This window comes from Mercenaria mercenaria, chromosome 9 (genome assembly GCF_021730395.1).
Source record: "Mercenaria mercenaria strain notata chromosome 9, MADL_Memer_1, whole genome shotgun sequence".
Lineage (NCBI taxonomy): Eukaryota > Metazoa > Mollusca > Bivalvia > Venerida > Veneridae > Mercenaria > Mercenaria mercenaria.
Genome location: NC_069369.1, coordinates 48,458,751 through 48,473,472, shown reverse-complemented (window position 1 = coordinate 48,473,472; position 14,722 = coordinate 48,458,751). Strand labels below are relative to the sequence as shown.

The window sequence follows — 14,722 nt, the reverse complement described above, 5'->3', positions numbered from 1 at the left end:
ACTTAATTTAGTTTTAAAACCTAGATTCATGCATAGGGACAAACATTCGGACAAAGCTTTATGAATACAAGGCAGAAACTGTGGCCACTGTTTTCTATGATTTAATAAAGTGACCTAGGCAACCAACTTTTGACTTGACCTAGATATCATAGACTATTCTGACAAAGTTTTATGAACATCACATAGAAAATATGGCCTCCAGTGTTAAAAAGTTTCTCTATCATTGACCTAGTAACCTATTTTATGACATGAAATTCAGTTTTAAACTCGACCTACCTTTCACACAGAAATGTTGATGAAGTTTAATAAAGAGCAAGGAGAAACTGTTTGTTTTTCATTGATCTGACCCTAGGCTAGTGGTCTAGTTTTTACTCAAAACTAGAGCTATCACTAAAGGTAATTAATACCCCCAGATGTTGCTTTGATACAGGGTAAGTACAATATTATGGTCATGATCTTTGGTCTTCAATAGTGACCTTAACCACGAATCCAATTATCTTGGCTGTGCATTGGGAATGTCGTCTAGATGAAGTGAAAAACTGAAGCTAGTTTTATGAAAATCCTTCCAGTGATTAATGATATGGAGCAGTAACAAATTTGAGTTAGTTCATCTTTGACCCCACAGAGTGACCTTGACCTTGGACCTATTTACATGGCTTGTGTGCTCTGCATGCCATCTTGATGAGTCTAAGGATTGATTCTAGTTTTGTTTCAGTAATTTAAAAGATATGGAGCGACACAATTTTGAACTATGTCGTAGTGAACTGGGTTATGCACTCTGCATGTCGTTTTTATCAGGTAAATGGAATATTTGAAGAATTTTGGGAAATATTGAGCAGACATAAAGCTATCAGACCTTTAATCTCTAAATATGATCTTGACCTTGGACCTGGTAATTGTGCGCTCTGCACAGTCTTGATGAGGAAAACATTTCATACTAGTTTTATCAAAATCTTCCAAGGGGTTTAGAAGATATGGAGCAGATATGGAGTTCTGCTATTCATAACAAGGACACAAATACATATGGATAGACAAATGAACAGACATGTATAAATCCAATATAGCCCTGGAGGTGTTTTAAGCCAGTTTCAAACCTGACTTAATTTGATAGAGAAAAACATGCTAACCTTGACCTTTGAGGAATCTGAGGTTTGCACTTGCTGCACTCTCACTCAGGCAAATTCTGCCAAATGATTGCTTCATGCATGTCAGTTGAAGCCTGGACAAGCTCAAAACTGACCATTTACCCTCTAAGAGTGACCTTGACTTCTGACAGGGACATTGGTTTGCATGTGACAAAGAGGAAAACACCTAGTATACCAAATAAATAATACAACAAGAGCTCTGCCAAGCGGGGCAATATATGCCCGAGGGGGTACATCAGAGGATGGGAGTAAAATTTAAGGAACGGGAGCAAAATTTAAGGAACTTGACTGTTGAAGCCCAAAGGACAGGAACAACAAAGGAAAGAAATTTAAAAAAAATTCTAAGTCCACAAAAAAACAAGAGCTGTCGGAGGACAGCAACGCTCGACTATTCAACAGCATTGTCGCTTGAATGAATACGAGTCGAAAAAGGGGCATAATTTAGTAAAAAAGTAAAATAGGGTATGGAACCTGCATAGTGCTTATCAGCTCATGACAGTGGACAAGTGTATGAAGTTTCAATCCATTCCCATTAGTGGGTACTGAGATACCAGCTTACATATAAGAATTTAACCCCAAACTCCTAAGTTGAAAAAGGGGCATAATTTTGTAAAATGCGAAGTTCAGTTATTGACCCTTTGCACTGCATGTCATATCATGACAGTAAACTAGTGTGTGAAGTTTCAATCCTTTCCCATTAGTGGATACTGAGATACCAGCTTACATACAAAAACTTAACCAAACATTTCTATGTTGAAAAAGGGCCATAATTTTGTAAAAAAGCAAGATAAAGTTATGGGACCTGCTTTGTGCATGTCAGATCATGACAGTGGACAAGTGTATGAAGTTTCAATCCATTCCCATTAGTGGGTACTGAGATACCAGCTTACATATAAGAATTTAACCCCAAACTCCTAAGTTGAAAAAGGGGCATAATTTTGTAAAATGCGAAGTTCAGTTATTGACCCTTTGCACTGCATGTCATATCATGACAGTAAACTAGTGTGTGAAGTTTCAATCCTTTCCCATTAGTGGATACTGAGATACCAGCTTACATACAAAAACTTAACCAAACATTTCTATGTTGAAAAAGGGCCATAATTTTGTAAAAAAGCAAGATAAAGTTATGGGACCTGCTTTGTGCATGTCAGATCATGACAGTGAACAAGTGTGTGAAGTTTCAATCCATTCCCATTAGTGAGTACTGAGATACAAGCTTACATATAAAACCTTAACCAAAAAATTATGTCGAAAAAGGGGCATAATTTTGTAAAAAAGCAAAATAGAGTTATGGAACCTGTGCAATGTAAGTCAGTTTATCACAGTAAATGAGTGTGTGAAGTTTCAATCCATTCCCACAAGTAGTTACCGAGATACCAGCTTACATACAAAACCTTAACCAAAAATTTTTAAGTCGAAAAAGGGGCATAATTTTGTAAAAAAGCAAAATAGAGTTATGGAACCTGTGCAGTGTAAGTCAGTTTATCACAGTAAATAAGTGTGTGAAGTTTCAATCCATTCCCACAAGTGGTTACTGAGATACCAGCTTACATACAAAATCTTAACCAAAAAATTATAAGTCGAAAAAGGGACATAATTTTGTAAAAAAGCAAAACAGAGTTATGGAACCTGTGCAATGTAAGTCAGTTTATCACAGTGAATAAGTGTGTGAAGTTTCAATCCATTCCCACAAGTGGTTGCTGAGATACCAGCTTACATACAAAAACTTAACCAAATCGGGATGTGGACGCGGACGCATGGGCGAGTCCAATAGCTCTACTATTCTATGAATAAAAAATCCTTACCACGTAAAGATATGTCAAAATACACATAAAAATTGGACGTACCATCCATGTTGCACCACAGAAAAGTGGTCTCGGTTTTTCCCTACAGCCAATAATAAAAAAGTTTCAAAATAAGCTATTTTAACATAAAAGGGAAGTAATTCAAAAAAAAATATGTATGTGAACAAAAAAGGGATCTGCCAAATAAAAAAAAAAAAAGAGCACTGCAATGCAGAGCAATATACACACAAAGCAAATTCGTATGACCTTTGACCCCTAAGTGTGACCTTGACCTTGAAGTGAGACATCCAAACATGCACTCTGCACCTAGTCCCAGTGCAGTGAACATTTGTGTCAAGTTTCTCAGCGAAATCCTTCAAGGGATCTAAGAGTTACAGAGCAGATACGAAGTTGCTGACAGACAGACGGACACCGGGAGTATAATGACTCTATGCATATGAAATTTATAAACCAGATCAGATCTCACATGACTTTAGACCCTCAAAATGCCTCCCAGGCCACGACAATGGAAAACAAGAGCTCCGCCAAGTGGGGCAATATATGCCTGAAGGATAATATCAGAAGATGGGAGCAAAATTTAAAGAACTTGACTGTTGAAGCCTAAAGGACTGGAACAATAAAGGGAAGAAATTCAAAAAAAATATTGAAAGTGAACAAAAAAGGGATCAGCCAAATAAAAACAAGAGGGTCATGATGACCCTGGATCGCTCACCTGAGTAAGATGACCTACATGTTTCAAATGTCAAACTGATGATAAAATATTAAGAAAGTCAGTAGGTCACAGTGATGGTCAATGAAATTCAGTTTTACGATTTGTGTGCAAAACTGTGTATGTCATCAAAATTTCAAGGCTGTATCTTAAAAAACAAGAAAGTAGGTCAGTAGGTCAAGGTCACCGTCAAGTGACATCATACTACTTGGGGTCATCAGGTAATTATAATTAAACAGTCTTGGAAATAGGATCAGATGATTTCTTTAAGTATTTTTCCTATATAACTCACATAAAAACTAAGTGACCCCAGGGCGGTGCCTCTTTTAATCCCAGGGGCATAATTTGAATAATTTTGGTAGAGGACTACTAGACAATGCATCATACCAAATATCAAAAGCCTAGGTCACATGGTTTCAGACAAGAAGATTTTTAAAGCTTTTTCCTATATAAATCTATATAGAACTTGAGACCCCCAGGGCAGGGCCTCTTTTCACCCAAGGGGTACAATTTGAACAATTTTGGTTGTGGACCATAAGACAATGCTACAAACCAAATATCAAAGGTCTAAGTGTTGTGGTTTCAGACAAGAAGATTTTTAAACTTCTTTTCCTATATAAGTCTATGTAAAACTTGCGACCCCCGGGGCGGGGCCATATTTGATCCTAGGGGGATAATTTGAACAATCTTGGTAGAGGACCACTAGATGATGCTACATACCAAATATCAAAGCCCTAGGCCAAGTGGTTTTGTACAAGAAGATTTTCAAAGTTTTCCCTATGTAAGTCTATATAAACCATGTGACCCCCGCGGTGGGGCCATATTTGACCCTAAAGGGATAATTTGAACAAACTTGGTAGAGGATCACTAGATGATGCTATATACCAAATATCAAAGCCCTAGGCCATGTGGTTTTGGACAAGAAGATTTTCAAAGTTTTCCCTATATAAGTCTATATAAACCATGTGACCCCTGGGGCGGGGCCATATTTGACCCTAGGGGGATAATTTGAACAATCTTGGTAGAGGAACACTAGATGATGCTAGATTTTTAAAGTTTTTCCTTTCAGTTGCCATGGCAACCAGAGTTCTGCATGGAATTCAATTCCTTGAACAATTTTGAAAGGCGGCCACCCAAGGATCATTCCTGTGAAGTTTGGTGTAATTCTGCCCAGTGGTTTTCAAGAAGATTTTTTTAGAAAATGTTGATGGACACACGACGGACGACGGACACAAAAGCTCACCACGAGCCTTTGGCTCAGGTGAGCTAACAAGAACACCGCAATGCACAGCAATATACACAAAACAAAGTCACATGACCTTTGACCCCTAAGAGTGATCTTGACCTTGAAGCAAGCCATCCGTAACATGCGCTCTGCATGTCGTCTCGATGTGGTGTACATTTGTGCCAAGTTTCTTTGAAATCCTTCATGCAGTTAAGAGTTATAGAGCGGGCACAAAACAAACTCATATGACATTTGACCCCTAAGTGTGACCTTGACCTTGAAGCAAGCCATCCGAAACATGCGCTCTGCATGTCGTCTCGATGTGGTTAACATTTGTGTCAAGTTTCTTCGAAATCCTTCAAGGGGTTCAAGAGTTACAGAGCGGACACGAAACTGCTAACGGACGGATGGACAGACAGACACTAGGGCTATAACATAATACGTCCCTTTGGGCGTATAATAAAACTCGATAACAACAAAACTATAAGTAGATAAAATCTTTCTCACAAATTCTATTTATTCAATAATAATTACATATCATTCAAACAACTAATCCAAACACTGCATGACAAGATTTTTCAGGCTTGATCCACGAATATTGTAGTAATCTACCAACCAGTAAATTCTGACACTCTTGCATTATGAAATGATATTTTTGTCTGGTTTTTAAACTGTTGTAAATCTTTTGTAATTTGCACTTTTTCACTACGCTTAAAACGTCACATAAACCTGAGTTTTTCATCACAGTTTTGATCTATTTATCATCACCTAATAGAAGTGGTCTGTCTAATGGAGCTATTTCTAATGGTGGTAGACCGTCGGATTCTCTCTTCAGATCAATCATATCCTCTGTAAAAGAATAACAACATTTATTTGATACAGATGTTCATGGGAAATAACCCCTATTTAAACTGTATTGAATTCAGTGTTTTATATAAATGATGTTCACTACAGTTACAGTACAATGATTTTGCATGCAACTTGAAGAATTGTTGACATTCAACATCAAACGTAATGGTCTTGTGTTATGCTCAGAGGGCTAGTGTCATTATAATCAAGCCAATGGAAGGTGATTTCGGCTAGAAGTTGTAAATTCTGAAATTATTTTCAAACTAACTTTAAAAGAAATATTTGAAGTTGACCAAGTACACTCACAGCCATTTATTGGTAGTTCAAATTCATGTTATACATTTATCAGTCCTGACCTTTTATTTTAATCTACTTTGAATCTCTGGGGATTGGGTAACTAGGTCCAATTATCCATGAGAACTGTATAGTTTAAAGGTTACTGGTTCATGCCATAGCATAAACCAACACAAGGAAAGCAAGGAGAACAAGGAATTGGTAAAACCGAATGATACTCCCCGATGCATGTGCTTAATCTGTCATTTTGTGAAGTTTCAATGAAATGCCATTATTATAATATAACAAGCCTTATTTTGAATAATAAAGGGAGATAATTCAAAAACTAGGTAGAGTTATAGGTCTTTGACACTGCACTTCCTGTCAATGGCCTCTATCATTTTGTGAAATTTCAATGAAATGCCATTATTATACTTTTCAAGTAATGCTCCGGACAAGCCTTATTTTGTATAATAAAGGGAGATAATTCAAAAACTAGGTAAAGTAGAGTTATGGTTCTTTGATAATGCACTTCCCGTCAATGGTCTCCATCATTTTGTGAAGTTCCAATGAAATGCCATTAATACTTTTCAAGTAATGCTCCGGACAAGCCTTATTTTGTATAATAAAGGGAGATAATTCAAAAACTAGGTAAGGTAGAGTTATGATTGTTTCAGACTGCACTTTCTCTCAATGGCCTCTATGATTATGTGATTCAATCAAATGCCATTAATACTTTTCAAGTTATACTCCGGACAAGTGTGACGGACGGACGGACAGACGGAGGGACAAAGTGGCAACTATATGCTCACCCTTCGGGAAGCATAAAAGTCAAAGGTCTATAAGTTCAGAAATGGAATGTATATTCTTATATGTGTAATTTGAAAATATCTTCCAAGTAATTAACAACTGCTTCTTGTATTTTAATAACATTATTCAACTGGTCAAACAACAAGTATCAGCAGTGATTTAATGCAAATACTCAAGTACTTGTCTATGCCCTACCTAATACAAATGTCATATTACAGAACTTTACAATTTACTGTAAAAAAAAGTAGCCCTTATCTCATTCTGTAGACAATTAAGATTCAAATCAACTTACGTTCACCCTTGTCTTGCCAGTATCTCTCAACTCTTGCCTTCACAAAATCAAAGTAGACCTTTTCTTTATCATATAAAGCTTGTTGCTTTGGTGCCAAATTTTCTGAAAAGTCAATGAAAATAAAATAGATACAGACTTTTCTGAAGGCAACTTGCAGTGTATACAATGTACGTACATGTAACAGCTGAATTTTTAAAATATTTTATGTCTTGTTAATTCTTTTTTTAAATGTGTTGCCATTTTCAACAGTATACTGCCACTGGTTTGTTCTATTAACCGGCTAACAATTCCTCAAAGAAACCAACAGTGCAAACAACAATAGAAGAGAAACATTGCCTCATTCTGGGATCAAACTAATAGTCTCTAGAGGCCCTCTTAGTGACTGAAGTTTTGAGAACAAGTAACATGTCAACGACTGCATGCAGGACTTCCTCTACCATAATCTCGCAGATATAATTATTTATTTTGAATTATCAAAATATTTTAAGCACACAGCTTAACCTCAAGACTTATACTACACATTACTCAAATACTTGTTCATCAGAACATATATTTCATTAAACTTCAACAGTTATTAAAGGCACTTACGTAACCTCCATGCACCATACAAAATTCCCGACACCAGAGCAGCATACCGGGTAGTCTGAAATAAAATTATTATGTTTAGGTCTACAGAACAACGTAATTGTCATGTGATAAAAGTTTCAAAGCCGTATGTCAAACAGTTTACACAAAATATGAACTGGTGCGAAAAACTTAACCAAGATTTGTAAGTTAAAAAGGGCCATAATTCAACCAAAATCCTTGAAATTGATGGAGTTATGTACTCTTGCCTAAAACTGGACATGGTGACAGTACACAAGTGTTGAAAGTTTCAAAGCTTTATCTCAAAAGGTTTTGTCAAAATGTGGACTGGTACAAGAAAACTTAACTAAGGTGTGACACAGACTCTGAAATCATGGTGAGAAGAATAGCTAAATACTTATTCTTCGAACAGTCAAGCTAAAAATAAGTTTGAAAGCTAAATTTATTTATTTAATCTATGGCAACTTTTCAGCTTTGATGGTGGAGGAAAACCCTAGGTGCCCCTTTGTGCATTATTTCATCACGAGCGGACACCTGGGTAGAACCACCGACCTTTCGTAAGCCAGCTGGATGGCTTCCTCACAAGAAGAATTCAACGCCCCCGAGTGAGGCTCGAACCTACATCGATCAGGGGCAAGTGATTAGAAGTCAGCGACCATAACCACTAGGCCACCCTTCAAAGCTAAAATAATGCCTCTAAATAATAATATAGCTATATGTACTTGCATGCAAAACTTTAACCAGACTTTTCTAAGTCCAAAAGGGGGCATAATTTGGCCAAAATGCATGTCAGATTATGGGACTTGATGCTAACACGTAGTTTTATATCCCTGAAGACACATGTATACATGATGATTGTGAAGTTCTGCAGTAACACTGTTAGCATTTTTTGCTCATATTTGACTTAATTCATAAGCCAAATAACACAATTAAATAAGTAAATGAAAGTGTACAAATATTATTTTGATAATGTCACGTAACTTCTATATGACTTTGAAGAAGAGACAGTAAGTAATTTCCTCCATGAAAGATAGTGTTTTACATTTAACAGAAGTTATATATGCTATGGATATATGTTAAGCATGCGAAAAATAATAGTGAAAAGCACCATTTTTTCACATCCCCTTGAATTTAGTCAAAGAAAATATTTGTTTTTCATGCATTTTTAATTTTGAAAACTGTACATAGCAGACACCTGATATCTTTCATATCTTAAACATCTTAAATATTTCGGAATATATCCAGCCACTGACTTGTATTTGAGTTCAAGTCTCCAAATTCTAATTTCGCTGGGCCTACGATTGATTAGTTTGACCGGAAACGGTCAAAACTACACAGCGCAGTAACAAATAGAAAACATTATAATGCACAATGCATAGTTCGGTGCTCATCTAATAATAGAGCAAGATGACAACGACACAATCATCCGCTTCTATTCGTTTCGTCATTATTGATTTTTGCAAAATTCCGTTTTATCGGCTGAAAAGGCAGTAAATTTCTCGAGAAGATTAAAAATACACTTTGGTATGTATTCAAACAAATTTCTGTTTGCAGATACAGTCAACTCGCCAATAGAGAATCACTGCCAATAGCGGGTCACTTGAAAATAAAATGTGAATAGATCTCTCTTAAACATATCAGAGTATACAATGTTTAAGTATCCAGTTATATAAACTTATCATTTAGCAATTATTAGACAAAAGAAGACGGATCTAATCTAATGAGTTTGAGTTCCATGAGTAGATAGCTCTTGCAACCATGTTTCATGACTTGGATTTTAGCACTCTTGAATTCTTCAAAGTAGAATATTTTTGAGCATACCTCACAATTTCTTAGATAAAACCACACAAATTTGGTACCATTTTAAAGAGTGAAACGCACACTTTCGTAGGAATAATATGATTATGAATTTTAGATTGACTTCGATGAAAAAAAGTGCCATCAAATAGAGGCAGTCATTCAGCCAATAGTGAATCACCCATTTCAGGGATAATCAAAAGGTTGTTTATTTCGCTTAAAAATACAAATCAAAGGTTGATTTGATGTTGTACTGGTTTGAACTGGCAAATCTAGATAAATAAATAAGGTTCCATGAATGAATATTTTGATTTTAGTTTTAGATATAGGTGGTGCTAATTATGCATAGAAATACAACTGTGAAAACTAGTGCTATATTCTTTGACTTAATATCTCCTGTTTGAAATGTAAACATACTATCTCTCATTATATTCTGTCTTGAAATGTTTATTTCTAATACCACAGTCATGTTTTGTCAGAAAAAGACAAATTTCAAATGGATAAAAAAAAGATAAACTAGGTGACCCCCTATTGGCAAAAGCGACCCCCTATTGGTAAAATCAGACAGGTATACATATTTCATCATAACTTCAGACATAAAAGAATGATTCAAATAAATCAAACATTGATATTAATGTGAGCAATAGTTTTAAGTGTTAGTAAGTTTAGATATCATGAAAGTCTAAACATTCTTCACTATATGCTAAAAGTTTAGAAAGTGACCCGCTATTGGCGAGTTATCTTAAATAAATAACAGGTAAAATTAAACCAGAACACTGCTTATTCACTGAGAAATCGATTACCAGACTACTAGAAAATCGCCAGGGGAAATGCTAGTCGTCTGGTTACCGGACGACTAGAACGCAGGCTAGGCGCCCAGTTACCGGACGACTAGACACATCCATTTTTTATTCCCCTTTGCCAGGCCTCGATCTTAACCTACTTTTGCTGGTAGCCAGCAGGGCTACCAACTTGTGAAATCAAGTAGCCCGACCACGTTTCTGGTAGTCCTGTTTTGGAAAAGAGAAAAATATATTACAGTCTTCGCCTTAATTTTTTTTCAGCACTTGTCATTTCAGGCAAGTAAGTTAAGAAAACCACTTGCCCGAAAACATTTTTAATTGCCCGAAATCATTTTGTTTATAAATATGATGTATTTTAGTTTATGCTTGATTCAACATTCAGTTATTTAAAGTGTAGGCAACTAACCTACTCACACTATCCATGAGCAGGCTAAGCAAATGTAAGTGGAAAACATGTTGCAATATTCAAGTAACTTAAACTAGCAGACAGAAATTATGGGAGAAAACTGTAGAAAAAAAGTAAGACCTATACCAGTATCTAGTTATATGCCAGGCATGGGGTTCAAATTTGCACTACCCATCTAAAACTTACTTTTTTAGCCAGGGCCTTTAAAATATAGTGTAGCTGTTCAAATTTAAATGCAATAATGGATCAGGCAGGTTAGCCCCCCCTCACCCCCCCACCACCAAAAACGTTGTGTTTCTGGTGGTATGGCCAAAAAAAAAAGTAGGGTCGGTAGGTCGGTATTTCCCTTTTTAAGCACTATTATCAAGTAAATGTTAGCCTATTATCACAGTCCGTGGCGACGTGGACACAATAATATGTCGATAATCATCATCAACCCACCCGTGTTTAAAGCGAAAAAATTATCGGTAATTATTCTGTTGTTAAACAAGTAATTGGCCTTGTTTTCATTATTAATTAAAACCCTCTCGAAGACCTATAAGAAGTGTGTCGGTATCATGACATCTGAAGTGGAGATCAAAGCGGTATAATTGCCCGAGATTGTCATGGCATTACGTCATGTTTTCGCGCCATGTGACACATCACTGTCTGATCGTACGGCCTCGGTTCTTTAAACTGCTGAGAAGAAATCAATAAAAAAAGGTTTCTTCTTTTTTTTTCAAGCGAATGTGCAATATCCCGTATAAACTGACTGGTAAATGTGTCAAACAATATTATTTACGTTATTTACGAGGTCCCGTAACCTATTCATCCGCACTTGCAGAAACCTGTTTTACACGATGTATTTAAATTGCCGCCGCTTTTTCATTAATTAAGATTTTTTAATTCTGGTTTTAGTAATTTCTTGTCAAAAGTCTGAATTTTATGACTATAGTATGTATTATTTATTTACTTTTAGAAATAAATAAATAATTAAGATCGCGCTGTTTGAAATTTTACAAACAATTGTAAGAAACTTTGATCGTTTTTATGAAATTTTGCCTACTTTATTCTGTCGACATCTTATTAAGATCGTTATAGAAGTCAAACTGTATTACTTCTAAAGCGGGGCTGAAAATTTGAAGCGATTATATTAAAAAATGAATGCACTACAAGCGTTTTTGTGTACTTGCCGATAAAAATTAAGTAACGGCGATACGATAGGTCGCACGTGCTCGTTGAATGGAAAATTACTGGCATGACGTTTTGATATCTTTACGATTCTCGGGTAAATTCCAGTCAATCCAGGTAATTTTCGTGTTATGCGGACCGAAAATATCGTTGTCATTTAAAAGGAAACAGCAGATAAATCGGTGAAATTTCACGCTTTTATTATTAACAAGTTTGAAAACTTAGTAGCCCGACGGACTACCCAGCTTGGGAAATTCGGTAGTCAGTCTGAAAAACTGGTAGCCTCGGGCTACCGTCAAGATCGAAGCCTGTTTGCCCAAATATAGAGCTTATTTTCCCAAATCACAAGCCTGGGCCCCTTCCCCTCCTGATAAAAAAAACCCTGAGAATTTTTGAAAGATGTAGACATGGAAGAAGATAGATCTACTGAAATTTTTATTTGTGGGTGGGGAAAATTTACAACAAATTTGCGACAGTAGTGTACATTCTGTCGTCATTTGACATTTTAAATAAATGAAATTAAGGAAGATATATGCATACTCTAACTAAAGACGAAGGTGCCTTTGGAGCCAACTTTGTCATAGGATTGACAGAGGGATTTTCTCGCGTTCCCCAAGGCATGATTGTTGCAATGAAGGTCAGGTCGGTGTCTCCGTGATGAACATAAAACGTGAAAATTGGTGATCTCACTTAAAAGCGACAAGAAGCAAAGTGAAGCGTCAAGAAGGTTTATTTTTCTTTTTTTTTTCGCTTATAATGAAAATGATATGATTTAAGACTGATGTTTTAAACATCATACCGTTGAAAATTAGAAAAACAATATGATCATCATACAGTGCTTTAGGGTATAGCGGATTTTAGGGTATAGAGGACAGGTTGATAAATTTTATATTTAGACTTGAATTATTGTATCAATTTTTATATCATTCTTTTACTGGCATGCAGACAGACATTCTGACATACATTTTAAATGTTTGCTTGTTGTGTTATTTTTCATATGTCATCAAATGAAAATTGAAGCTATCCTCTACTGACTAAATCAGTGTGTATGTAAAAAAACGTCAGTGAATGAAAAGTATTTGATAAAAATTTAAAAAGCTGAATGTTTTTGAAAAGGTAATTCATTATTATTCTGATTTATAGTGAAAAAATATTGAGAAGTTTGTTTAGATGTGGATTTTAAACTAATAATGGAAAAAAACTGTACACCCTAAATCAGCGCATATGTAAACAATGACATGGAGAGAAAAAAAACCACATGAATTTCTATTAAAAGCTGAATGTTTTGAAAAATATAGCTGTTTTCTGTCCGATATACAGAAAAAAAACTACTAAATTTCGGTTTTTTGAATTGGAACACAGGAAAAATTAGTTAGCTATCCGCTATACCATTAAGCACTGTAATCACCTATCCAAATCGTGCATTGCACTTTTGTTGTCGCTATCAGGCCATGCACTAGATTTATGTCGATACTTATTTTATATTGCATTTAAACATCAACCAGAATATATTAGAAAAAAATGAATTTGGCAGTAATTTATATAATATAAATACGTTATTTTAAAGGTTACATTCCACTTCGTAGTCCGCGTTTAGCGTCGAGAGATTGTTTGCAAGCACCGCGACAATAATATGACTCTGTTGAGCGTATTTATATTTACTGACAAGAGTAATATACTTTTAATTAGTGATAAAGTGTACTTAGGGAGAACATATTTTTGCATTTCATTTATCGTTGAAAAATAAAAAAGCTAAAACATCTTACCATTTTATCGTCATCATAACACATGTCTATTTTTTTTAACATTCATCAGATGTACTATATAAAACATATAGGGAAACGTGCATCTTATCTTGTCTACAAATTAAATTCTTTAAAAACACCAGCATAATATTGATAATCTGCCCGTTTTCCTTTTGACTCATCAGCATGTACACTGTTACATATATTTTTTTCCATTATAATTTGAACTACACGTATATACATGAAAAATTGAGTAAAATTTCCAAAGTAAAACCTTCAAAATACTCTCCACCTGACTGTACACACTTTTCTAGGTGCAGAAGCCACTCAGAAAATGCATTTTGGAAGCGCTCTTTAGGTATACTGTTTATACACTGGGATAGAGCGCTTCCAACTGCTCTGCGCGTTTCAAAACGGCGCCCCTTTAAGCATGATTTAATATATGGGTTCAACCAAAAGCCACAAGGGGAGAGATCAGGGCTATTTGGTGGGTGTGGTAAAATCTCAATATAATTCTCCTTGAGGTATTCCTGTACTTCGGCCGGCTGAACGATGGGCCGGGATCGATTGATGCCACGCGCCACTGTCCTTGAACGTTTTGCTGTGTAGTGGTCGAGAACAGCAGAGAGGACATTTTCTTTGTAAAATGTACCAGTAACACTACTGTGTTCAGTCACAGGGACTCGAGCCAAAGTTCCATCGGAGTCAAAGGACAGGGCATACATAACCCGCCTGACGCTTCTGCTCCGCCGAGCAATAACGGGCCTCTCGTTATTTTCAACTACCAGCATCTTTACCATTTTCTTTATTGTCAGGCTAAAAAAAGTACAGCCACGTCTCATCACCTGTAACAATTCCTTTGATACGCCTGGATTCTTTGTTTTTATATTTGTCGAGTAGGGCGGAAGCTAATTCTGTTTGATAAAGTTCAAATGAATTCATAGCCTGTATCAAATTTCAAAGAACATGAACAACATATGTTATTTTAATACCATTTTGTGATTTCTTGTCTTTTTGTCGGAGGATACCTAAACTGTATTTGTTTGACTTGTAACCCATGGTTTAAACAAATGAACTTCAACTGAATTTGAAATTCTCTGTGAATCAA

General features: G+C 35.8%; 1 protein-coding gene across 1 annotated transcript; it reads right to left on the bottom strand.

Annotated features, from left to right (window-relative positions):
* Window positions 1-5,378: 5,378 nt before the first annotated feature.
* LOC123547064 (uncharacterized) lies at window positions 5,379-12,544 on the bottom strand. The gene is made up of 4 exons (XM_045333833.2): window positions 12,410-12,544; window positions 7,697-7,751; window positions 7,109-7,210; window positions 5,379-5,733 (listed from the first exon to the last, which is right to left on the bottom strand). The coding sequence occupies exons 1-4, from the start codon at window positions 12,488-12,490 to the stop codon at window positions 5,639-5,641; spliced, it is 333 nt and encodes a 110-aa protein (XP_045189768.1). The 5' UTR covers window positions 12,491-12,544; the 3' UTR covers window positions 5,379-5,638.
* Window positions 12,545-14,722: the final 2,178 nt, after the last annotated feature.

Bases quoted from the DNA above. Each gene is read 5' to 3' on its own strand.
- LOC123547064 (XM_045333833.2), bottom strand. From the start codon at position 12,490: ATGCCTTGGGGAACGCGAGAAAATCCCTCTGTCAATCCTATGACAAAG. The intron at 7,752-12,409 runs GTATGCATATAT...ATTTTATTTCAG, and splicing joins CACCTTCGTCTTTAGTTAGA to ACTACCCGGTATGCTGCTCT. The intron at 7,211-7,696 runs GTAAGTGCCTTT...TTGACTTTTCAG, and splicing joins GTATGGTGCATGGAGGTTAC to AAAATTTGGCACCAAAGCAA.